This window comes from Lineus longissimus, chromosome 1 (assembly GCF_910592395.1).
Source record: "Lineus longissimus chromosome 1, tnLinLong1.2, whole genome shotgun sequence".
In the NCBI taxonomy this organism is placed as follows: domain Eukaryota; kingdom Metazoa; phylum Nemertea; class Pilidiophora; order Heteronemertea; family Lineidae; genus Lineus; species Lineus longissimus.
Genome location: NC_088308.1, coordinates 16,713,877 through 16,738,017, shown reverse-complemented (window position 1 = coordinate 16,738,017; position 24,141 = coordinate 16,713,877). Strand labels below are relative to the sequence as shown.

General features: G+C 42.5%; 1 protein-coding gene across 1 annotated transcript in view; it reads right to left on the bottom strand.

Annotated features, from left to right (window-relative positions):
• The window catches only part of LOC135488984 (polycystin-1-like), a 39,563-nt gene that overhangs the window by 2,519 nt on the left and 12,903 nt on the right, over positions 1–24,141 (bottom strand). The window contains exons 5-36 of the mRNA XM_064774026.1: positions 21,451–22,122; positions 20,945–21,122; positions 20,577–20,803; positions 19,829–19,957; positions 19,424–19,558; positions 14,548–19,169; positions 13,900–14,046; positions 12,808–13,442; positions 12,117–12,408; positions 10,869–11,779; positions 10,363–10,612; positions 9,784–9,979; positions 9,160–9,468; positions 8,669–9,003; positions 8,323–8,424; positions 7,695–7,850; positions 7,132–7,331; positions 6,723–6,875; positions 6,344–6,544; positions 5,871–6,043; positions 5,413–5,639; positions 5,044–5,151; positions 4,558–4,802; positions 4,304–4,428; positions 3,853–4,006; positions 3,510–3,635; positions 2,782–2,873; positions 2,433–2,518; positions 2,021–2,305; positions 1,685–1,819; positions 412–738; positions 45–251 (exon numbers count right to left, since the gene is read on the bottom strand). Coding sequence (XP_064630096.1) covers positions 45–251; positions 412–738; positions 1,685–1,819; positions 2,021–2,305; positions 2,433–2,518; positions 2,782–2,873; positions 3,510–3,635; positions 3,853–4,006; positions 4,304–4,428; positions 4,558–4,802; positions 5,044–5,151; positions 5,413–5,639; positions 5,871–6,043; positions 6,344–6,544; positions 6,723–6,875; positions 7,132–7,331; positions 7,695–7,850; positions 8,323–8,424; positions 8,669–9,003; positions 9,160–9,468; positions 9,784–9,979; positions 10,363–10,612; positions 10,869–11,779; positions 12,117–12,408; positions 12,808–13,442; positions 13,900–14,046; positions 14,548–19,169; positions 19,424–19,558; positions 19,829–19,957; positions 20,577–20,803; positions 20,945–21,122; positions 21,451–22,122 — 12,140 coding nt within the window. The remainder of the gene's footprint in view (positions 1–44; positions 252–411; positions 739–1,684; positions 1,820–2,020; positions 2,306–2,432; positions 2,519–2,781; positions 2,874–3,509; positions 3,636–3,852; positions 4,007–4,303; positions 4,429–4,557; positions 4,803–5,043; positions 5,152–5,412; positions 5,640–5,870; positions 6,044–6,343; positions 6,545–6,722; positions 6,876–7,131; positions 7,332–7,694; positions 7,851–8,322; positions 8,425–8,668; positions 9,004–9,159; positions 9,469–9,783; positions 9,980–10,362; positions 10,613–10,868; positions 11,780–12,116; positions 12,409–12,807; positions 13,443–13,899; positions 14,047–14,547; positions 19,170–19,423; positions 19,559–19,828; positions 19,958–20,576; positions 20,804–20,944; positions 21,123–21,450; positions 22,123–24,141) is intronic.

Genomic DNA, 24,141 nt, shown 5'->3' with positions numbered 1-24,141 from the left:
TACTATTTATCAAAATTGGAATGTTTGCCGGAAAAAGCTCTCACCTTCTCAATCTTTGCGACGACCTCTTCCCAAGATGGCGCCAACCTGTTCACCATCTGCTCAGTGTATTGCGACTCTTTACATATCTTCTCCAATGCCTCAAAGCTGGTCGTGGAGGCGCTTTGTCCGCTTGTGCTCGCGTCATTACTGGAGTACGTACTCCTGGTCGAAACGGACGGCATGCCCTTGAACTTAACTTTGCGGAAGGACTGCAAGAAGAAGAAGAAGATATATTTACTATATACCTCTAATTCTGACACAACAAGATGCAGAATGTTTTAACAAATCTGCAAATGAAGACGTAAGGTTTTGAATAACAATTCCTTTGTCAACTGTACCATTTCTGCTTCGTACGTAGCTTTCTCTTACCCGGCTGACCTTCTGCGTCTTCTTGATACCAGCCCACACTTTGAACCTCTCTAGCATGAAATCGATCATTTCGTAGTCCTTGGTGTCCAGATTACACGGGTACTTGGTCCGGGACTTTGACAGATGGTACGCCTTCTGGAGCACGGTTATGATCAAGGCAAAGATGAACCCAAAAACCAAGAAGATGTAGGTGAAGAAGAAGAAGCCAGTGAACCATGGGTTGTAGTCGAAGGGTTTGAAGAAGTCCATGCTACCACGAATACTCAAGATGAGGGAGAGAATTGAAGCCCCATAGGAGCGGAAGGCGTACACGCCTGGTCCGAGCATCTGAAATATGATGGAAGTTCGTTACCGTCTCCACATTATTGCGCGATTTAAAGAGAATGGCGAAAATGTCTTTAGGGAACGTAAAGTTTGTTTCTTGTGCAACCCCTAAAGAAAGGGCCAGTCAGATTTGGCTAATGAGGCACTCGTCAGTTCCAGACTCCTGTACCAGTATCTAATGCCGGTAAATGTACGTTTCAATTCGTAGTAACCTAGTATTATCACTGAAAAATGTAGTTGTTGTTTTTGACGAGGTGAGGGCAATATCGTTTTCACATCAGACATGCTTTAACTGTGTCATATGCTGCCGAACGATAATCATGCATGGGTGAAATTGACCATCTCAGACCATGCAAAATCACGGGAAAAGCAGGCAAAATTTCAAGGTGAAAGGAAATTGTTCATGCTAAGAACTTATTTGGGCGTTACCTAGTCTTCAGTGGTCCTGTTGATTGAAGTAGATACAAAATTAAGAAAATTTTAAACAACAATACTATGACTGCAATTACTGCAAGTTTGCAACAAAGATTATGATATTAAATTTCTGAAAGTTAATAAGTGCAAGAATTCCTAAAAGATCTGAAGAAGAAAACATTCAGGATGACATTAATTTGTAGGCCGTGTCTATTTGGCAAGCCGCTCGCCGAACAGGCATCTTTTTTTGTCCTGTTTGGAGAGCCGCTTGCCAAACAGCACTAAAAAGCCACCCTGTTCGGCCAGCCGGGCTTGCCAAACAGGTAAAAAATCTACCCTGTTTGGCGAGCTGGAGACTTTACTTCAATATTAATGAGTTCGGCTCTCCATTCAGGACAAGAAAAAGTCGCTGTTTGGTAAGCCGGGCTTGCCAAGTAGTCACGTCCTAATTGGTAAGGTACCACCGAAGAGTTATTAGAATGTGAAGTCTTACAAACAAGTGGCTTCCTAATAGGCACTGATGATGATGACTTACCAGATATCCAAGCATGCCGTACACCAACCACAGAATGATGAACAGGAAGAAGACCCAGAGTAGCCGCACCAGACTCCGGCCCAGCGCATTACCATAGATGCTCCATATTTTGATGAAACGGAATTGATGAGTGATCTGAAAGGAGAGATATCGATTTGATGAAAGGCGAGAGCGAGATGAAAGGTAAAATTCTGATAAGATTTTCTTATCAACAACTTGCAGTGCATAGAGTCATGTCTGTGCAGGTTTTTGATGATATTGTTCTTAATCATTTCGACAGATAGCTATAAATTAGATCGAAAATCTCTCCACTCTTCTGACACTACGAGGACTTACCTTGCAAAGAAGTATGAACAACATTACAGCGTTAAGTCGCTTAAAAACAGCATGGTGATACGCCAAAGGTCCAAAGTTGAAAAACCCAGATCTTTGCCTCTGCATTGCGAGGAAATCGGCTGAATGGTGCAAGAGGTACATATACATGGCAAGGGAAGCACCCATGACCAGCGCCAGGGCAAGCTCGATCCAGTTCCAGACGTTCTTGGCGTAGCTCTTTCTCTCTTCCCTGATTGTCAGGGCGACGTGAACCAATAGGTACCCGAAGAATGGTATCAGCAGAATCTGAAAACGGTTAAGTGTATTGAGTATCATCAGCGGTAGAAATACGTAGTACTGAGCTAAGAGCTGAGTGTCAACTAGACAACAGTACAAGAGGAAAAAGAACACTTCGTAAAGAAACACCACTTACCATGAATATATCGTAGTAGTTGAAGACGACGAAACTGAAGTTGAAAAATCGGGTCGTGTGGATCTCAATTGATGACGTCATACCAGCTGTGAAAGAGAATAACAATAGCAACTTAACAAATCTCATTCTGCATAATTACACATTTCAAAGGACGGATAACACTGCAGCAGTTAACCGTCATGCCCATGCTGCTTCCACAGACTTTTTGCTTCGTTACTTTTGCCGAATCAATAAGTTGCATCCAAACTAATCCCACGACAATTTTAATCAAAGAATACAATACTCGCTTATATAGTTAGTATCCGAGTTAACTGGGTTTTTTTCTTTATTTGAAATTTCATCTACTTACCATGCCCGCCAATTTCAAAGAGAACCTTCACAACCGAATAGAGTTTAACGTTGGCATTGTAGATAGTGAAGTCCACAAATACTGCCTTTGTTCTGGAACAAGAAATGAATTGCATCATAATTTTAGAAACCTTGATATCTCAGAGCTACCAAAGACAATTCGGTTAAGCGATGAAGTACATGAAACAAGTACATGGTCACGTCAGTTTCCGGATTTCAACCTAGAATGCAGATCGGAGGATATCTATTTAATAGCTGGGTAGAAAACAAGCGGAAACGACTTGCAAATTATTGTCAATAGATTGAAAGTCACAGCTTGGTAAATCAAATAGTGTCAGCCTCGCTTATGAAACTCTGATAGAAATATATTTAGTTTTGGTGCCTTGTACAAGTGTGGAAACTTCATTAATGATACGTTAAATCATTGGCAATGTCTATTTGGCAAGCCGCTCGCCGAACAGGCATCTTTTTTTGTCCTGTTTGGAGAGCCGCTTGCCAAACAGCACTAAAACCACCCTGTTCGGCCAGCCGGGCTTGCCAGACAGGTAAAAAATCTACCCTGTTTGGCGAGCTGGAGACTTTACTTTAATATTAATGAGTTCGGCTCTCCATTCAGGACAAGAAAAAGTCGCTGTTTGGTAAGCCGGGCTTGCCAAGTAGTCACTTCCTAAATCATTACAGTATATTGAAGTTTCAAGCGATCGGAAATTCTTTATAAGGGGGACGTACCTGTCATTGATCCAGTTGGCTTGTTTTAGGGCAGAAATCACCCTTAGTGAGGCAGGCAGGCTGGAGCCGAGTGTCATGGTGTAACCACCTCCTTTATATGAATGGTATATTCCCTCATGCAGCCAGCTGGAGGAAAACATACAGTTATCAATCTCAATTACTTCAGTGGAACAGATATAGTGGACCCACCCCTGTTCTACTGCGGCCACTGGTTTTGGTATAGAATTGGATTTATCAAATGAAAATTGACCTCCGTAATCAGAACACTTCTTTTTATATTAATGACAGCATTTATAAGTCCTTTTTTGTCGCCTGGGCGAAACAAGAACTCCACCCGACTTACTCATCAGTTGTTTCATGCTTCCATTTTCCATCAGGAGCCGGAGACCACATCTCATCATAGGTGGCAGTGTCCTCGTCAAATAGCCTTTTCCCGTAACAGCCATCGGATCGGAATCTTGCATTGTAAATATGATCAAGATCAACCGTACAGTTATCTGTAAGCAAAGAATAGATCGTATGCAATGGATCAGAATGGAAATACACAGCAAGTCGTTGGTTATCAATGCTCTACAGAAACATGGTTAACATGGAATTACAGTAAATTAATCATGCGTTATCAATTTGAAATAATTAAAGATTTACAGCAACATGGTCATTGATAATCAAAGATTCAGCTTTGCTGATCAAAACTTTACATCAATATGGTCATTGTTTTATCAATGATTCAGTGTCTCTCTTTTGCAAAATTCCCCGACAAGTTGAGCTGTAATTCTACTCTAACAGTTTCTTACCTTTGGTGCCTCGGATTTGTCTCAGACGCATGACTCCAAGCAGGTAGAGGTAGCTATCAGTGGTGTTCTCTGAATGGACATAAGGAGTAGCTATGGCTTCCAACCAGGACCATATATCGTTTGTGCTGCAAAGAAAGTTATCGTCAATAGAATTTAAGACACCAGAAGTACTGATGCTGATTTGCAAAAAAAACCGATTTTCTACCCTGGAAAGCATGTTGTTTTATGGAGGGACTAGAAAATTTAAGTCCTACCTCTGCAATGACTTTAAGGTTCGTCCAGACATGGGAAGTGAGGACTTGGCCAGAGTATTATTGACATTCTCGGTCAGGTAGTAGGCCTTGTCATCATTGTTGGCGTAGTTGATGACAAATATGAGCCAGATGAACAGGAAGTAGGCAATGGATTGGCGAATGATCAGCTGCATCCTGTGAACCTTTCGCCCCTCCTTGAGAGCTTGAAGAAGGGCAAAACCTTTGATTGGCTTCATTTTGTCCTCCTGAAAGAAGACAAGTTCTATCGTTAGCGAGTTCTGGCATGGCGTACTTGTCAGTGTCAACATGGCAATAAAAGGTCTGTATTTTGCAGTTCTCTTCTGAGTTGTGATTTAATGGATTAAATCAAATAATCAAAAATCTGATTTACCCAACATGCCAAAATTGAGCGTCATGAAGCCAGGGCTTTGCGCTGGTCATGTCGCTCAACCTTGCTTTAGATAGCCTCTCAGTCTCCTTATTTACCTTGATTTTCTCATTGGACTCCAGTATGGGAGAGACTTCAACGTTGTCTTCAACCCTTTGGTCAGCTCGCTTTGTGACTGTTGCTAGGAATATTGCAATGAACACAACCTGCAGAAAGATGAGGAGAGTATCTTCCATTTGCTGTACTTTGATTAGAGGTGCCATTCACCCAAAGCATTGTAACATCAGCAAGACAAGAAGTGGTCAAAGTTGTACTCAGTCCAAAGTTGTTTCGATGGAAACGACTATGATCTTCGACCTCTCGAAGAAAAGTCTTGCACTCTAACTGCTGCAAGTAGGTACAGAAGATAATGCATTCTTTTTAAGAACAGTTAGGTGAAATGTTCTAACGTCTATATATATACATACCTTTAGTGGCTCGGTTATAAATGCAGACTGTACGAATGATATGAATAAGGCAAGGAGCCACTTTAAGGCCAAATCTCTTCCAAATTTATGTCCGTACAATACGACCATGATGATGGAGAGAATTGAGAGAGCTGCACACAATGAGTAGGCCAGGTAGACACAGCAGTGGGGCAGCAGGCATTGCTTCTTCTTGTGGTTTACCTCGGGAATACGTATAAGGCTCTGGCCTGAAAAAAAGTTAACAGTTCTCTCTTATTTCAAATGCTTTCTATCTCCGTTACTCTTTTTGGCTGTCTAAGAATCCGATTTTAATATTCTCAATGTTCGCTCTATACACCATGGATGCTAATATCTACAAAGTCATACGGATCTGTCTAAAGGCAATAATGGAGGTCTCCACGGACGGCCAATAAAAAACCAATGACTGAATGAAAATCAGGTGTATACTATCAACTCACTGGTAGTTCTATTCAGCTTCGATGGACCAGATGACGAGCTCGTAAATGACCGGCTGCCGTATGAGGCGATAATGCTTGCACTCCTTGCCATGCTGGCACTATCAAGGTCAAATGTCTCCTCGCGACCAATGCTGAATTCACCCTCGGAGAAGTTACGGCAAAAGGTCGAACGCCTGTATTGATAAAAGTACCATTTAATTCAAAACCACATGTAAGGTTGGCTCCTTCTATCGACTTGACTCTGCAAAACCGACCCGTTTAATACCGTTGATAATTTGTGATCTAATTTTGGAAGGAAACATACTTGTCATACAGAGGGGAGAAATCACCCCGGGAATGCAAATCAACAGCCTTAAGAAAGTGTTTCGGGCAAAACTGCATTTGCCGCTGAAAACTGCTACCAATGATCCTCTGCTTTGGGGAAATTGTGAAATTTAAAGTTCCGATTTGCAGACTAAGATGGATGTGCCTACCTGTCAAATGTATCCGACACCCCATTTGATATCAGTGTCGTCCTTCTCGAGCCGAGGCCGTATGATGATCCAAACTCGCTGACTTCTGACATTTCCGTTGGTAGACTACTCCATGCATCATCCTCCGCAAAAGTCGAGGGGATCGTCTCTGTGCCGCAAGCTGTAAGGGTAGTGTTCGTGCTGACCCGGCGAGATCGACGCCTATACGAGTAAACAGAAACTGAAATTTGGTTGCCGACAAAAGTAAGTTGGTACAAATCAACGGGCAACAGAAATTGTCACCAAGCTACGGAAAGTGCCATGTCTATCAATTAGATCTGCAGGAAGTGTGATAGATATATTAGAGAGCTGGATGTCGAAAGTAATTTAAATGACTTACATCGGCAGTGAGAATTTCCTGCTACTTTCTGTACTGGATGATTTCGCGTCGATCACGGAGACTCTCTTGCCAGTCTTCACTTCCTTCTCCTCCTCTTGCAGGTCTTCTTCGCAGGACCTCAGCAGTGTGTCAATGCTCATCTTCCGGGTTGCCCTGCATGAAATAAGACAGTAAAGAAACGATAATCATATATAAAGAACTAACTAGATAAAGAGGTCGAGTCATCTTTGAAAGATAGATTCAGCCTGAAAAAAGTATTCCTTAAGAAAGTAGATGGATGAGGTCATGATTGTATCATATGATATATATATATCATATGAAGTTATTCAGGACAACACATAGAGTGAATTACAATTGCAAGACGTTTTCAACCCTTTAACATTCCATTCCAATATCAATCATCACAAACCTTGCCATTGAAGATCTCCTCAGCGAGCGCCTGTCCTTTTCGGGCGAATCATTAGCAGTGTCCTGGGTGGACTGTTTGCGCCTGACATTCCTGAGTGGTGGACTATCATTCCCGTGTTCCATCCATGAGGGCAGAGCCTCTGGCCACTGAAGGATGCTATCGTACGACCATAACTTCGGGTCATCGCCATTCAATTGGAGCTGCAATGGATATAACCAATATTTATCATGAGAGGCATCACGGAGGTATTGCCATATAAAGGAATTAACATATTGACATCACTAAAATAACGTACATGTATTTCACTTATTATACTTTAGTTTCACTTATTATACTTTACTGTGGTTCCCCGGTAAGGTTGCACACTTTTGATGAGAGCATCGCAACAAAAGACCCCATCAAATTAAAAAAGCGAGTCAGTATCAGTTCTGAGTATTCCCCTTCCCTGGCCAAAGCTGATGCTTTTAGACCCCATTTACCCATATCGGCAAGAGAGGATGCAGAAGTAGATCTCAAAGTATCATTTTTTAGACAAAATCAGAAGTTTCCGTTTTTTTATTCACCTTTCTTGCAAACTCTTCTCTGTGCTTGGCAGAACTGCTCCTGGATCCTGAACTCCACGTCCCGATGTCTGAAGTGTCCTTGGTCCGCATGCTGTCCGAACTGGAGCCTTCATGGATAATTTTCATCAAAGCTTCTGTCCGCTTCAACCGACAGGGCTGAAGGAATGAAAATGAGATGGTGATATAGTTGTATAGGGACAATTCATTGACTAGCGCTCTTGTTGTAAAATGTATTCATTGACAACTTCATCAACATCTACTACATGTATACTAACCACCATCTTTTGCGTAGACAAGATGGAAACTAATTAATTTCTGGCCCTACATTGAGCAAACAAAACTTTCAGAAAAAGGAGTTTCGACGTAAAAACGCGATTAATAAAGTGAATTTAAATGCTTAGTTCGAAAGTCATAAGTACTGTATACTGCAGAACTATTGCTGAACTATCTACATGTAGTTGAACCCACACAAGTTTTAAGCATATTTGTATTTACTGAATTGTCACTAATTGTCATATGATGCGATCTGGCGCAAGGTAACTCATTTCCACCCATTTTTTAAGGGAAGAGAAAGTATCCAGGCCAAATACATGTAAAGTTAGTAAAGTTAATATAAAATCATATGTACATTTCCATTGTTGTCATAGATGAGACTCCCCTGTCTTGGCGCATGACACAGATCATCCATCTCAATTGTCTCATTCTTGGGTTGTCGCTTCAGGGCGTCAAGCTGCAAAGAAACATCATAAAACGTACATGTTACGCATGGTTTAATGCACGTGTCCGCTCTTAGAAACTTGATATACATTCTCATCGAATCCAAACGAAAAACGTTGATTAAAACACTTTCTAAACACCAATTGAGATAAAGTAAAATTGTCACTCAACTATTTTCAAATGCCAAAGCACAATATTCGCCAATGGAACATATTAATCTCGACACGAATAACTAACTACAAAGGCACGACCCCTACCTTCACTCGGCTTTTCCTGAATATTTGCATAATGAGTATGTTGATAGGAAACACCATTAGGCTTGAGAGTATTCCAACGACCAGCTCCTCCCAAGAGAAGGCATCCACCCAGATATCCTTCCAGCGGTCATCTGTATCCTTGACCAGGCCGTACCACATGGCATTCACGCACATGAAGGTGTAGAACAGCGTCACGCAACAGGTCACCCGCTGGACCCGCGTGAAGCGACTCCGGTCTCGATGTTCGAAGACACTAGTCCAAACATGTTTTTCGGAGAATCCACTTGCGGCTTCATTCCTGAACCTGAGGGAAAAATCTGCAAGCTCGTGCGAACCTGAATGTGAAAAATATTCGCAATCAGTGATAAAGTTTAGCCATGACAAGGGAGACGGTGTGTGTTTGTGTGTGTGTGATTTTTAAATCAAGTGAAAATTGCCGAATCATTAAACTACGTTTACGGAAAGGAATATTACATGCAATTGCTACTCACTTGCAGCCTTAACCTTCTTTTCAACGACCCCATACGGAGCATTGATGGTGAGCCAGGAACTGACCGGGAAGTGCCAATGGCTATTCGTTTGGAGGTCCCGGATGATGATATGGGAGAGGAACCAAGTGGGATGGTGCCCAGTGTTGTCGTGCCACACCCTAATCTGCCAGATATCTCCCAGGTTCATTGGCGAGGCCACCACAAGGACATCATGGCCGTTCCTACGGAAGGCGTTCGGCCGGCAAAGATGTTTGGCATCGCTCTTGTCGTATTCTCCGTAAAGCTTGAGACCAACCTGGGCAGTTGTACCTGATGATCGATGTAAGAGACAAAGATGTACATGTGCTAATAATGGAGATCGGATGATAGTCCGATAGCCCTAACGTATTTCATAAGTTATATGATGTTTGTCAACATTGGCAAAATCATGCATACCTATATAATATGTTATTTGTAATCGTTTCTAAACTCCCGGCAGATCCGAAATGGTTTCAATCCTTAACAAAAGCCTATTGTAAAGGTGAGCTTTTAAATTCACGTTCAGCCTTCTATTCTTTATTGTTTCCGTTTCTTGAAAGTGCAAAATGTATCACGCAATATAAGAAGAATAGTGTAGAAGTTTACCTGCACCCGGCATCATGCCGGTATAAACAGACACCTCGTATCTGTACGGTCCATCCCTGCCACATAGAGGTACAACCACGGCTTTTTTCTCATCTCGGATATCGCTCCGACGGGCCCAAATCAACACGAGAATGTAGACGAAAAGGATAGCTGAACATAGAGCGATTGCTACCGGGTTAGTTGCTAGGTCCAAGCGCTGGAAAAGAAGGATATAATTAACCCGATTGACAAAGTACCAATGACCAACATGTTCGCGCTATGTTCGACATGTTCGTGCTGAGTTTCTAAAACAATTCTGAGAGGTCCAGTGACACTTTTGGTAGAAGCAATTAAGCTACTGGTACCTCATAGACCTGTCATAACAGATTAAGTAGAATGACACAATAGAACAATTATCTCAGAGTGAAAGTGTGCAAAAAGCATCTCCTCGTGACCGAATTTACCCCAGAGCGAATTGAAGAGTGTTTTTGTAGATAATATCAATTTAACAAGAAGACTAGTACTTGGAGGAATAAAGTAATAAAATCATGTTCCAATGATGATTTTTAAATTTAAAGTATAAAAAAGTAACATACTTACAATCAAGTCAGTAAAGTCAATTGCATTCAATGGGACAAGAACACTTGCACCAAAAGCTGTGAGATGGTTACAACTGCAGACCGTGACAGTCGCCGTACTTGTATCCAGCGGCTCGCAGCCTTCACTGCTCCAAGTCTCCTGTTCAGTGTAGAACTGACAGCTACTGATGTAGACTCCGACGCTAAGGTTGATGGACACCGTGTTGTTGTTCTGGACAAGGATATAGCAGTCTTTTGTAAGATCAAAGGAACTGGAAAAAAGATACAGTGAGAAGTTGCAATGAAGATCATCGTCGACACGTGTTTATGCTCAAACGTGTTTACTGATGTCAGAATCATGGAAAATAGTTCCTGCACTGAAACCCTTCTATGCTGTCACTTACCGCGACTTCACCCCAACCTACCGAAGCATAGCCGTGTTTCGTGGACGATCCGGCACGTCACAGTCACATTTAAATAACTCTAATGACTTGTTTCTTTGTTTATATACCAAAACGTATCAATTACCTCTGGTTCACGAAGAACGTATAGTTCCTGTAATCCTCCGTTTTCACCATCATACTTGACTTGATTGTCATGTATCTCGTGTAATTAGTGAGGGACGGTTTAGTTCCTAGACCAAGAAAGGAATGAGCCTCGATTCCCGCAGTCGGGAAGCTCTCACCATTTGCCATGGTAAACCGAACCTGTATGGAGAGCGCAGCACCAGAAGTTGTAAGGCCAAGTTTACTTGAATTCACCAGGATGTTTATTGAATCCTTAGGCACAAGTGTCAAATTAGTGTATTTGACGTTCTTCGTTGGCAAATACGTTTCATGCTTTCCTTGAGCTACATTAGCATTGTTCCCCTCCTTAACAAACTCTAGTGTCACTGCTTTCTCTTTCGAAAGATTCTTTATTGGAATCTCAGTACCGTCAGACCCATACAAGGTGAAATAAAGGACACCTGATGTGACAGGGTAGCCGGATTTATAACCCCATCTGAACGGATTCTTATGATTCGCCATCGCCGCCTGTGCCACCTCTCTACTTTTGTCGCCAGGGATCATCCCAGGTTGCAGTCCAATAGCACCACTTTTAAATTGCACTGATCTCGACAATGATCCGACAACAGTCTTAGAACCAGAATAGGTGAACTCCTCTGTGTTGAATTCGACAGGACTTTCCTCAGGGACTTTCGCCAGAACGTAGGAAAGGAAAATATTTTGAGAGTCTTTCATTATATCCTTGAGCTGCTGCTCTTTAGTGCCATTGCTTAAATGGATGCCAAGGAGATTGCTTATCGCATTGGCCAGTGAGTTTGGATTAGTAACTCTGGTCTCTGAGCCATACGTCAGGTGCTTCTCCAAGTAACCGTAGATGCTTGAGAGAATGTGTCCGACTTTGTTTTGTTTGGATTCAAATTCATCTTGCACGCTCTAGAAAGATAAGAAGAAGGTAAAGTCAGCAATTTATAGATGGTATAAGTTGAAGACGGAAAAATAACCAATGATTTATAAAGGGTAAGATTACCAAATTTCAATCCATCATCGCCAACCTTGCATTTTTTCACTTTATAGAAAGATAGCTCCTACACACCGAGACCCACAAACACCCAGGCAAGTTTCGACTAAGAATCTTATGACAGACATATCAAAAGAGGATTTTAATCAACAATATTTAGAGGTGTCAGCCATTTCTTCTCAACATGAATACAAAGTTGTATGTAAAATTGCTCAAAAGCACATACATGTACATTCCTTCCCAACCACTCACCGTCAGTCTTTCCAAGATCGGACCCATTACACCTATCCGCTCCAGAGATGTCACAGTGGCAATATACAACCCCTCCAGCAGGCACTCCCTTATAAACATCTTGTCCTTCTTTTCCTTTTTAGTCGTACCCATATCCCTGTTCAGTTCAACCACTAAAGCGACTGAGTACTGTAGCAACTTCACTGTATCGCCTTTGCGTTTAAGCTCCGTGAATACGGTCTCGACCTTCCCTCTGAGATACCCTGATCTGGTGACACCGCTTGGTATGACCAGCTCCGTCACGTAGATCAAACTGAAATGAATGATGAATCTTTACACTTCTCCTGTCACGAACTTTAGTTCCATAACCATGTGGAACAAGGTAGGCATCACCATCATACGGGTAGAGAACACAGGTCATCATTAAAGACAACTGGAAAAAACTGCTTGTGATCTTGGTTTCTTTTAGATTATAGTACATAACATCTGTTTCCATTGACGTGAGGCAAACTTAAAAGGAAGGTTCTATGTTTCAGACATGTACCACAAGAGACGATATCGGAACGTATGTTTTGCAGAATAAAATGTGGGGTCTGAAACTAGTGAATAATAGAAATCCCAGGCTAATATTCTCGTTCACCCCTGGTGGCATCAGAGAGAGAACGTTGATAACAGCTGAAACAAAGGTTTTTCCAACCTTTAGGTGGCTTACCTTGACTTAATGAGCTTGACATGACCGTACTTGTTCTCCATGGCAACCTCAACGGTTACACTTGACGTGGCTTTGCTCCCCACGTGTGTCAAGTAGACTTTCGTATTGGGGTTCAGACCATAATACATCACAATTTCCCTCTTTGTATTGGTTGCGTCCGTCCATTTCATGCTTACCCGATACTTATTCGGCTCGACCGATGCCTCAGCACCCGTACAAGTGATACTGACTGGATATTGTAGCACCACGGTCACGACTGGCGTTATCTGGCATTTAATCCCTACATCTGTAATTGGGGCTGCTGTAAGTTGTACCAGAGCAGACCCCTCCAGATTTGCTCGAGTGTCTTCAATTGTTAACTTGACAGTATAGCTGAAAGCATTTGAAAGAACTCCGGGGTTGATGACTAAAGAAGATTTCCCATTTCCTGTGGCAGAGCTGGCATCAGTAATTTCAGGTCTCTGACCATCTGATCTCAGGATTGTCCAGAAGTAAGTTATTGTTTTGTCATTGCAATTTTTACATGTGCCTTTTATCGCAAGAGGACGGTTTGGCAGGACATCGTAACTTCCAGATTGACGACAAGATAGGCATGAAACGTACACATCCGGAATTGGTTTCAGGTTTACCATCACCTGGAACATAAGAAAACTTTCATCGGATATTTCAAAGGAAAAAAATGGAACAGGTGAAAATGTCATTGCAGGGAATTGCAATAGAAGACCAGCATTATAGCATATATAGATAACAGACATAACCAAACAACACCTCTTAGAGTACAAAGAATGTACCTAAAGCAATTGGACGGGCGACCTGCTATTTTCAGAAAACTTAAAACGACAAAAGTTGAACCTTCGTAAGCCAAGGCACCACAAAGCCACAAGGAAGAGTTCCTCACGTCCACAAACTCTAATGGTACTGGTACTGATCAGTAAGTCGTCTAAATGACCTTGTATGGGATGACGCAGATCAGAACCAGTAATGGCCATAGCATTATCTTCTGTCATCAGGCGCGTCACAAAGCGTTCAAGCTGACAAAATCCTATTGTTTCTTGCTATTGAAGCGTACGGATCGATTTCCGGAAACCTTACCTTCTGAGTGGTAACTTTCATGCGTGATCCTCCATCAGAGACAGTTAGAGTGAACTCGTATTTGCCACCGTTGACTAAAGAACCAGTCGGAATGCTTAATTTGGCACCATCTGTTGGTTGTTTGAAGCAAGCATCTGCCGGACTTGGCTGAAAAGTGTGTAAGAAAGATAAACGATCAGCCACGTCTTAGAAAAAAAACGATTACGTCGAAGGAACAGACAGCTCGTGAGGTTATCTGTCCTAGTTTTCAGTGTCACAGCAGCTTTTCCATACATGTTCTCTTCTTTTTATTCTATTCATTATACCTGTGCTTTCTGACTGTTCGTATAGTCCAAGGATGACGACACAACGTTATGATTCTTATCGTCAATTTTGATTGACTTCACAAAGAAATCAGGTGCACATGCGACCTAAAACCGCTCAGAGGTTTCTGGGTCGTAATGAATACTCACTGCGACTACAGGAATGAAATGCGAGGCAGTTCCAATAAGTACATGTTACACTACAGAGTCAATTAATGAGATCACCAGATTGGCGCACCATCACTTTATTTGCTGGTGTATTTTAAAGATACCAGAACATGATTTATTTTGAAAAAAGAAGCAGTAATTTTGGCTACATAAGGAAATTAGGTGTAACAACACTTACAGCAGGATGAACGGCTTTACAGGTCCACTTATACTTTAACTCAGTGGTTTGAGGTGGCAAGACATCAGGGTCATACGATCCGCTTTCAAGCAAAAGGGTTGCAGTATTTCCATGCGATCGTTCTGACCCTCCCTCTATCACAGCTCGCAATGGACTCGCTGTCACCTCGACTTCGAATGTGTCGGTCAGGCCAACGGGTGTGTCAGAGTACCCCACGTTTACCGACATGCAGTACAGACCAACACTGAGAGTTCCGCTCGAGATGTGCAAGGCGCTGTCCGATGTAGTATCCCCTGTGGGCAGCTTGACAGTTGGCTTGCTATTGAGATTGCTACACGAATCCGAGTCATAGACTGTCCAAAGAAATTTCACAGTATAAACGGTACAACCCATGGTATCCACTTCCACTTCCAAATCAAATTCTTGTGATCTTGACACTTTGATTTTCGATGTCGGAATGGGTGATAATTTTGGTACATTGCAAAGGAGTTTGTTTATTGTGAGTTCTATCTGCGCAGCGCCGCTACTGACATCGTTATGCACATCGACCTTGATCCGGTGTACACCTTGGTAAGTGAACTTCCGATTCAGTGAGCTGTCTGTACGACTATCTTCAACACCATTTAAAGTCCATTTGTATTTCATATCGGAGCCTTGGCCCGTCGTCACGTATAGATTTACCATTTGGTCTACAAATAGTTTGTCTTTGTCCTGTTGCAGTACAAGTTGTACTTTGTCGACTTTTGTCTGAACACTGACAGTCTTATCTACAGCTAATGTACTAATGTGATTATGCACTTCAAGATTTATCTTATAGCTTCCATTTGTTTGGAAAGTTGGACTAGACGTATTACCATTGAATGTCATTGGTTTACCAGTGTCACCCGTGATGGTCCAAGTGTACACGAGGTTACTTCCTGCAGCTGCTGTTGCCGACATGGTAACCGGAGCACCCGAAGCTAGCACCATGTTACAGCAGCCTGTTATCCTTATACTGTTTATTTTTTCTTCTATTCCTACAGTCACGATCTTCGTCAAAGTACTAACTAAGTTTTTGGCAGTGAGAGCAACCGTAAAGGTTCCAAGACTAGTATATTTGTGGTCAATCTTATTTTTAGCAACTGTCGTCTTTTCGCTATCGCCAAAATCCCATTCGTAAGTCAAGTCCGACCCTGATGATGTTAGAGCAGTGAATGTTATCAATTCGGCGCGCTCAGCATACGCCTTCGTTGTCTGTATTTCAAGACCAGTGACCTTTTCCTGCACAATGACAGACGTGGTAGCATCATCTTTGCCGAGCGCATTTGTGACGGTAACCTTGACGTTATAGTTGCCAATTTCATTGTATGTGAACTTAACCGTCTTAGTTGTGTACTCGACAGTGTTCCTCGAGCCAGTATGCTGGATACTCCATTCATATGTCAGATCGGATCCGCGACTGCACACTGCTTCCATATCAACTGTGGAGCCTTTCGCAACATGAGTACCAACATTCATGACAATTTTCAGTTCCGAAATCCTTTGCAAAACCATGATGTCAACGGTTGCAGTCTCTTGGCTAACCTTGTTCAAGATTTCCACGCTTGCTGTGTGCTTCCCTGTGCTCGCATATTTATGGTCAATGGTTGAAGCTTGACTGGTAACAGTTGAGCAGGTTGCGCACAGTTTCCACTCGTACGAGAGATCAGTACCAGCAGTAGCTGAAGCCGTGAATCGGACCTGTTGATTAACGTCCACAGCCGACATATCAACAGCTAGCTTAGCCCCTGACACTGCGTCCTGTACACTTATATCCAATGATACTTCTCCCTGGCTGACTAGATTAGATGCTTTCACAGTTGCTTTGTAACCCCCACGTGTTTTATATGCATGTGTCACAGAAGCCTCCTTAACTTTATCTAGGGTATTTCCATCCCCAAATATCCAAGAATACACAATATCTGATCCGCTAACAGCAGTAACACTAAATGCAACATTCTTGAATGTTTCCACATACTTATTGTCAACGAGATCATTCTGAAGTTTGAAACCCGTGATAATTGTTCGTGCTTCCAAAACCAATGTCTGGGTTTGCGAATTTAAATTATTTTCAACCGTTAAAGACAGGGTGTACTTTCCAGCAGTAGTCAAGCTGAAAACTTTTTCTTTAACCGGCGACCCTGTCTCTGAAACACCTTTGAAGATCCATGTAAACGTTTGAGTGTTTGAAGCTGGCTTTACGACGACTCCAACTGCTATGGTTCCTGGCTGGTCACTACCAACACCAACTACAGTGACATTCGGCGCTAGAGTTACTTTGGTGATTCGCTCCTGAACACAAACTATCTTCGTGCCTTGCACTGACTTCTGTGCGCTCTTGATAGTCACCTTAAGGGTAAAGTTCGAGGCTGATCTGTATGCATGCTTAACGTTGGGATCACCTTTTTTAGTGACATTTCGTCTCCCGTCGCCGAATTCCCACGTAAACTCAAGATCTTTAGGTGACACATGTACAAAATTGGCAATAAAGCTAAGATCGAAATTGACTCGGCTACAAGTTGCGGGACCTGTCACCTCCGTCAATTCCAGATATGTTATATTAAATACGGTAACGGACTTCGAAAAAACCTTGTGACTGACGCTATTGTTTGCTGTAACAATCATGGTGTACGTCCCCTGATTTGGATACGTGTACTTTAGTTCGGGCGAAGTCGACACAGGAAGTGCATCAACGCTAGTGTTGAAATAATATCTTATATCCGTCCCCGTAGCAACAGAAGCAGTAAACTTTGCTGCCGTTTTCTCGAATATGCTATGAGGTACCTGGAGTGAAAGGCCTGTAATAGTTCCAATGACTACGATAGAAAGGGAATCCGATGCGTCATTAAATCCAGTTGAAACCGTTACAGACACATTGTAGGTCCCAGTAGTATTGAATGTTTGGGAGTACTCTTTAGATGTAGACTTCACAGATACTATTCCTGTACCGACGTGCCATGTATACTCTAGGTTATAACCTAAAGTCTCAACTTCTGCATCTGCAACAAACGCAATAGGCTTCCCAGTCGCTACGTTCGGATTTTCCGTAGTGATTTTCACAGTTAGATCAGGGTAGCGCACAAGTAAGGTTAGTTCTACAACCACCCAGCTTCCTGCATCGGATGCATTCGCTTTCACAGTGTATGATCCCGCTGTGTCAAAAGTGTGCTGATGAGTGGTTTCGTAAGGAGACTGACTAGCTTGAAAAGTATTTAAAACCGTCGTAGCACCATAATCCATCAGAATTGAAAAGTGTTTGTTGATATTGACCCCAACAGAAACTTTGAATGTCACAGGTTTTCCAACAAATCCTTCCGTTGGAGGCGAGACAAACTTAGCATCTTTTGGATCAGCGTACGTCACAACACTGAAGGTCAATGTTTTTGTTGCCGTATTAATATCATTTGAAGCTGTTAGCTTGAGTGTGAAGTTTCCAGCATTCCCAAATATTTTATTCAGCTGATTTGAGCTACTTGATCCTTGTATGACAACCCCATCCAGTTCCCATAGATAGGACACACAAGACCCTTTGCTAATTCTGCCATAGAATGTTGCTTGTTTGTTTGTTTGTACAACACTATTATTGTTTATGATAGCTAATTCACTTATCATCTCACACAGCTTCACATTTAACACTAATTGCTTTGAACTGACTTGGTTTTGAACTGTAAACCTAATTGAAGTTGGCGCCGTCAAAAGATTGTTGTAGGTGCGCTCAACAGCAGAGAATGGCTTCTCGATATCTGTGCTACTCTTCATGCATAGAGCTGGCGCGAAGGTATCCGGACAAGTCGCCGAGAAGGTCATCGGCGTCGTTCCGGCATCTTTCAGTGAGGCAGAGATATGAGTCCCACGGCTGATTTTGATGAGGAAATGCTGTGGTATGCCCAACTGAAGAATCTGTGGTGCAAGCTTTGATGTGTCCGTGCCCGCGGCCACTCGAACTGGCGAAAGAAGTTCGATGCCGTCAACGGGTTCCATAACAGTTGTGTTGCACGCATCGGGAGTGGACCCAAGTGCATTACCAACCGACGCCTTAAATGTGTATACCCCAGGCGCTCCAGCAAATGTATCCTTTGCTGCGATCTCAATGGGAAAGTCACTGGTTGTGTAGGTGTTTCCGATAACGCGCAGGGAACAGACTTGGTCGTCCGTCCACGTTGCCTTACTAAATGCATCAGGGTTGTCTTTCAGGTTCACCCACTCTGACTGTTTGTTTGACAGGTAGTTCTGTCTCAAAGATGACGTTTTATCCGTAACACATTTGATAGGGTTAGCAGTCGAGTTGTATGATATTCCAATAACATAGTTTCTGTATATAAAACTGCTACTCGGCAATCTTATCAAGGTCGAATTTCCTTTGGCAAGAGCAATAGTGAATTCACGCCATAGTTGGTAGGTTGGCACGCTTCCAACGTGTCTCTTTGGGTTGGTGGAGCATCCTTGATAGCCCTTTGCTTCTTGGCAGTTGCAAGGCTGTGTCAGGTTCTTGCAGGTGTTGTCAAGCAAGCAAATTTGCTGGTAGCTCAGGCAATTTGGTCTTGCAGGACAGTTGGGAGAGGCACTATCACAGATACTGTAGGGTGATGCAATATGTTTGCAACCTGGAACAAACGAGCAAAACAACTGTTTGAGAATCTATCTTTCCTAATTATCAAAACTTAGAAGGTCTTAGCAACAATGCAATAACAAATAGGCATTATGCTGTAATCCATCATATTGCAATTTGTCCAGCAACGAGGTTGTGATAGGCTTAGCAAATGTCCTTTTTCTGATCACCAGTCGAACGTTGGCTGCACTTGCGAGTGAATATTATTTACAGGGGTGATGCTGATATAATGTTAAAGGAAATAGCTACCAGGAGGCACCAATCTTTCGTCTTGGGAATCGCATGAAGGAGAATAGACTTGGAGGCGAATCACAGTCGTCTCTTCAAGCACCGTCGTCATGAACTCCCAAGCACGAATTTCCGTAGTTCTGGTAAACCATAGGCCTGAAAAAGGAAAAAAATGTATTATTTCGAGGTTCTCTATCCAACGTCTGAATCAATACGTCCCAGGCATTTGGTATTATCATACTACTCACTACCCACGTTTTTTTTTCATTAGTTGCCTTGGTACTTGTTTTGGACAGATTTTCATTACAACAATTATAAAATCTCTAGTAGCCTGGCTGGCTGTAATTTCAATCAAAGTATAGACATAAATGGAGCTCCAAATATTGGGATACGTAACTCTTTCCCCATTATAGCCGGAAAACGTACCTGGGAAAATTATCACAGTCTTGTTGTTACTATCAGCAGATTTTGCCACTTCGGTAACTTCAGTGAACATTTCGTTCCATCCAAAATTACCAGCACCTACGATACGAACACTTGCACTTCTCGTTTTTGCTGAAAACAATAAAATATATCAAAGAGATGTAGAACTAGTGGTTTTTAAACTTTTCATGAAAGCACTTCTTTTTTGCTCAAAAGCCTTTTTAAAGGCGAGAACAGCGCTGTGGACTAGTGGCTTGGACTCTCAGCTATAGCAGCAAGTAGTCCTAGGTATAAACTCGACAGTCGGCGTGAGGCTTTAAGCAGGTCTCTTAGTCTAACTTGCCCGACTCCACCAAAGTGTAAGATGAGTACCGAAAAGAAATACTTAGGTGGAAGTGCTGAATAACCCATCTGAATTCCAGAATAAACCGGTTATGAAATGTGTAGTGGGCAGACAACCACCACCGTAGTTGATATCGGACTGTAAATCCCAACGTTCGTACCGATAACGCATGGACAGTTCTTCGAATGCCATCAGCGAAGCAGATGTTCTCACTTCAGAGACCTCCATCGTATTCAAGTATCTCGCTTTATGGTCTTCTAAAAGCAAGTTCTTCGAAATGTAAAAGCGGACTTTTACGATAATGGTCAATTCAAGGGACAGGTATGGAGTAGTGATACCCTGCGGCACCAAAATTAGAATAAGCATGTCCGGCTTTTGCTTAAAAAGTCTCGAAATCAATTGACTTACTTCCTAATCTAACTTGGCACATAAATGGTAAGGTTGCATCACAGCTCCTATCGTGCCATTGCCAACCCCCGTCACTCTTCTTTAGCACCACACAGTCCTCAGGAGGATTTCCCTCATCTGGTTGATCAGTCCCCCAATTCTTATACGAACCGAGGGACCAGCCGTCGCTCCACATGAAGACCCCATTGTAGCTTCTGTCGTTGAGACCTGTCCAATACTCGGAGCCGCTAAAACAGGAGATAAAAAAGTCCAGTTAAGTATTTGTTCTTTTGTCTTGATATCAGAATCACTGCACATAAGATTTTGAAATTCCTGATTTCTTGATTTCAATTTCAAAACCAGTCAACTGTATTCTCATGTAACCTTACCTCGCCGTATCGAGTACTTTTGCTTTAAGACTCGAGTGGAGATCTGAAGACTTCAAAGCGACAAGGTGTCCTCCTTTTGCGATGCAACTGTCCTCGGCAGCTTGCCATGACAGGCGCGAGGTGTTGAGGGTGATGCAGTAGCCATCTTGATGAAGTGAACCAGTCGGGCAGGAAGGGTCTGCAAGAATGGTGTTTAGCGTTACAATGTGGTAAGATTACAACCAGGGAGAATTTCCACTTTTACGACTTTCATATGTCAACTTGATTATGTAAACATTTCTTAGAGGAGACTTGCACAGTTTGGTTCAACAAGACTCTGAGCCAGATGCTTACACGATCTTACAATAACCTTAATGGGACTTTGAATTTCGGGGTTCTATTGAACTCGAATCTCACAGATATATGTGCCACGTACTCTCCGAATGGTTTCAATGCTGCTTTGGAATTTGTGGGTGACAGGCCACCAGATATAACCAATGGCAAAATTGATTATTTCTTATACTTACGATTAATCTTTGCTCCATCGTGCAGTCGCTCCCAAACAGCTCGGGACGTGGAGGCAGAGAAACTTCCCAGTGTTGCGTTAATACTGTTGTCAATGTTCCAATATTTCGGGCATCGGAGGAAACTCCTTTCAGGAGAAGCTACCGATATCGGCAGGGAGGCAGTTTCCTTTCTAGCACCAGCAGCAACGCTCACGCGGAGGATGTGAGCACCAGTATGCAGGAAATTATAAGTGAAACTAGGGTTTGAGGTCGTGTAGAGTGTGGATGACAGGTACGTTCCCTCTACAGCCCAGGTATAACTTAACCGATCTGTTAGGGAACTCGTTACAGTAAAAGTAAATGAAGACGGTGTGGAAATCACGGGTATGGTGCCAAACCGAATTTCTGCAGCGACTTCAAAAGCGCCTTTTGAATATGTCTTGTTGCAGAAGTCAGTGCCAGTATTTGGCTCCGTGGAAGTTAATAGATCAGGACAGGAGCATGATGGTAGAACTGTCTTGGCATTGACGCCACAAGCGCAGCTGTTGTTGTAGATAATGCCGTATGAGTTGTTCTCTCGGAAGCAGAAGTCGTTGCATATCTTTTTTGTTGTGTTCGTGGGTGCGTCATTGTCCACAAAGAGCACTGTTGTTGTTGTCGCAGTATCTTTTTCGAGATAACAGGAGACGAGATCTGCAGGCAATGAAATAAATCTTAAAGATATATCACTGGGAATACACGTAGTTGCGTTATGCACGTGATAGTATCTGTTTTGTCCTCGTATACGTTGAACTCTGGTCATGGGCAAGTGTAGCGTGAAATAACAAAGCTTCTGGCAGACTCATTGACAAATCTCCGGGATAAAAAGCGTACACGTGCTAGCCTTTCTGGTGATGCCAAGACACCCCTCAGCCTTAGACTGGGCATTTTCGATAAAAGGCAGTGGTAAAAATCAAACAATTGGGCATTCCTGATACAACTAATGATGCTCCAAATAAAGTGAAATAAATGACAAAAATACGGGGATGGAGATACATGACGGCAACTCATCCCTTTTGTGATGGAGGTATGATGCATTTTGTCTCCGATCTTTGGAGAGTGGAGATTATATCATTACTGTCTTTTTAATTTGTGAGGCTGACTTCCACTCGCCGGAAAATGATTGATTTCCCATATCAATACCTAATTCAGGTTCGTTGACGGTGTCAACTCTTGTGTCACTTAATGTCAGTTGCAGCTACCAACTTTAAATCAAATGATTGTTTATGACTGATAATCGTCTTTTTATGCCACAATTTATGTGGCAAAATATCAAAGTTATAATTTAGATTTCTACTTAACTACAAAAATGTGTTAAAAAGCTACGCAACACACAGAGTGCAGTTTAACACCAATTAATAAAAGTAAATTTCTCTAACTGTCACTAGTCACTAACGGAAATACTCACAACAATCCTGTAGTTTTTTACCCCGACCAATAAATCTACACCTACGGCCCTTTTCATGTTTCTTTCCAATAGTAGTAGTATCTGGCGAGCTCGAACTAGAAGTGGTTGGTGGTGGGAATGTTGATCGGATACGTCCTATTCCGGTGCGTGGTGTCACGGGACTGCTGATGTCTATACGGTATCCTTTCCCGTTAACACTTGTTGTACTTGTAGTATCGGGTAAGCCTGGGTTTGGTAATGATGGACTTGGGCGTATCGGGGCTGGCCTTGTTTGCCATGATGGCTCTCTATCCCTGTCCGTATATCCCGATAGCATGTCTCTTGCCGTCTGGCCATGGTACTCTTCTTCGGAAAAATCATGAGCTGCCACAGTGGTAGGCCTACTCTTACGTGTTCCAGTGGCACTCTCACTTTCTTTTTTTGGTGCTTTACCTCCTGGTCCTCTTTTCGGGGCCATGATACCAAGCAATCTACGCCGCATGAAGTTAGCCTTATAAGCAGATGATTGTTTATTAACCCGCCTGTCACCATCGTTAGGGTTTCTACGATATCTATCATCATCTCTTCCGATGTTAGGCGCGGGCAAATACAACTGATGATTCAACAATCGTATTTGCCGTTTCAGTTTGTTACGAAGCAATACTTGATGGCGTGAAGAAGCTACGAATCGAATACAAAAGAACGAAACTGAACTCAGTTGAATAAAAAGATAAAAAGCAGACAAGATACATTAACTTTCTATTAGTGGTACCAAGGAAGACGATAACGTGGACGGCCAAACAACACCTGGCGCCGCACGATGGTGAAAGAGCTGGAAACCTTAGGCCTGTCTTGGGACACAGCAATAAGAGTGGCCAAAGACAAGGGAAGATGGCGAGAAATGGTGAAGGCCTTATGCCCCAGCACCAGGGACGAAGAGGACTAAGTAAGTAGTTGGTACCAAAATATATTTTTCTAGCAAATGGCACTGACCAATCCTGAGCAGTCGGTGCTGCTATTATTTCAAATTTTCTGCTGCTATTATTCCAAATTTGCGGTGTGCAAAACCTCATTAATGAGTGTGTAATGTTCTGAATCGGGTTGAGGGATAATTGAAAGCGCTTGGAGACTGTAATGAAGCGCTAATTACATTAAAAAAACCTTTATGAATAAAGGTGGAATCCACCACTAAGAGAGCGTCCTCTGTATCTATACATGAATATCTGCTTTTGGTGAAAACAATAATTCTGATCGAGGGGGTAGGTGCGATGGAGGTATATCTAAAA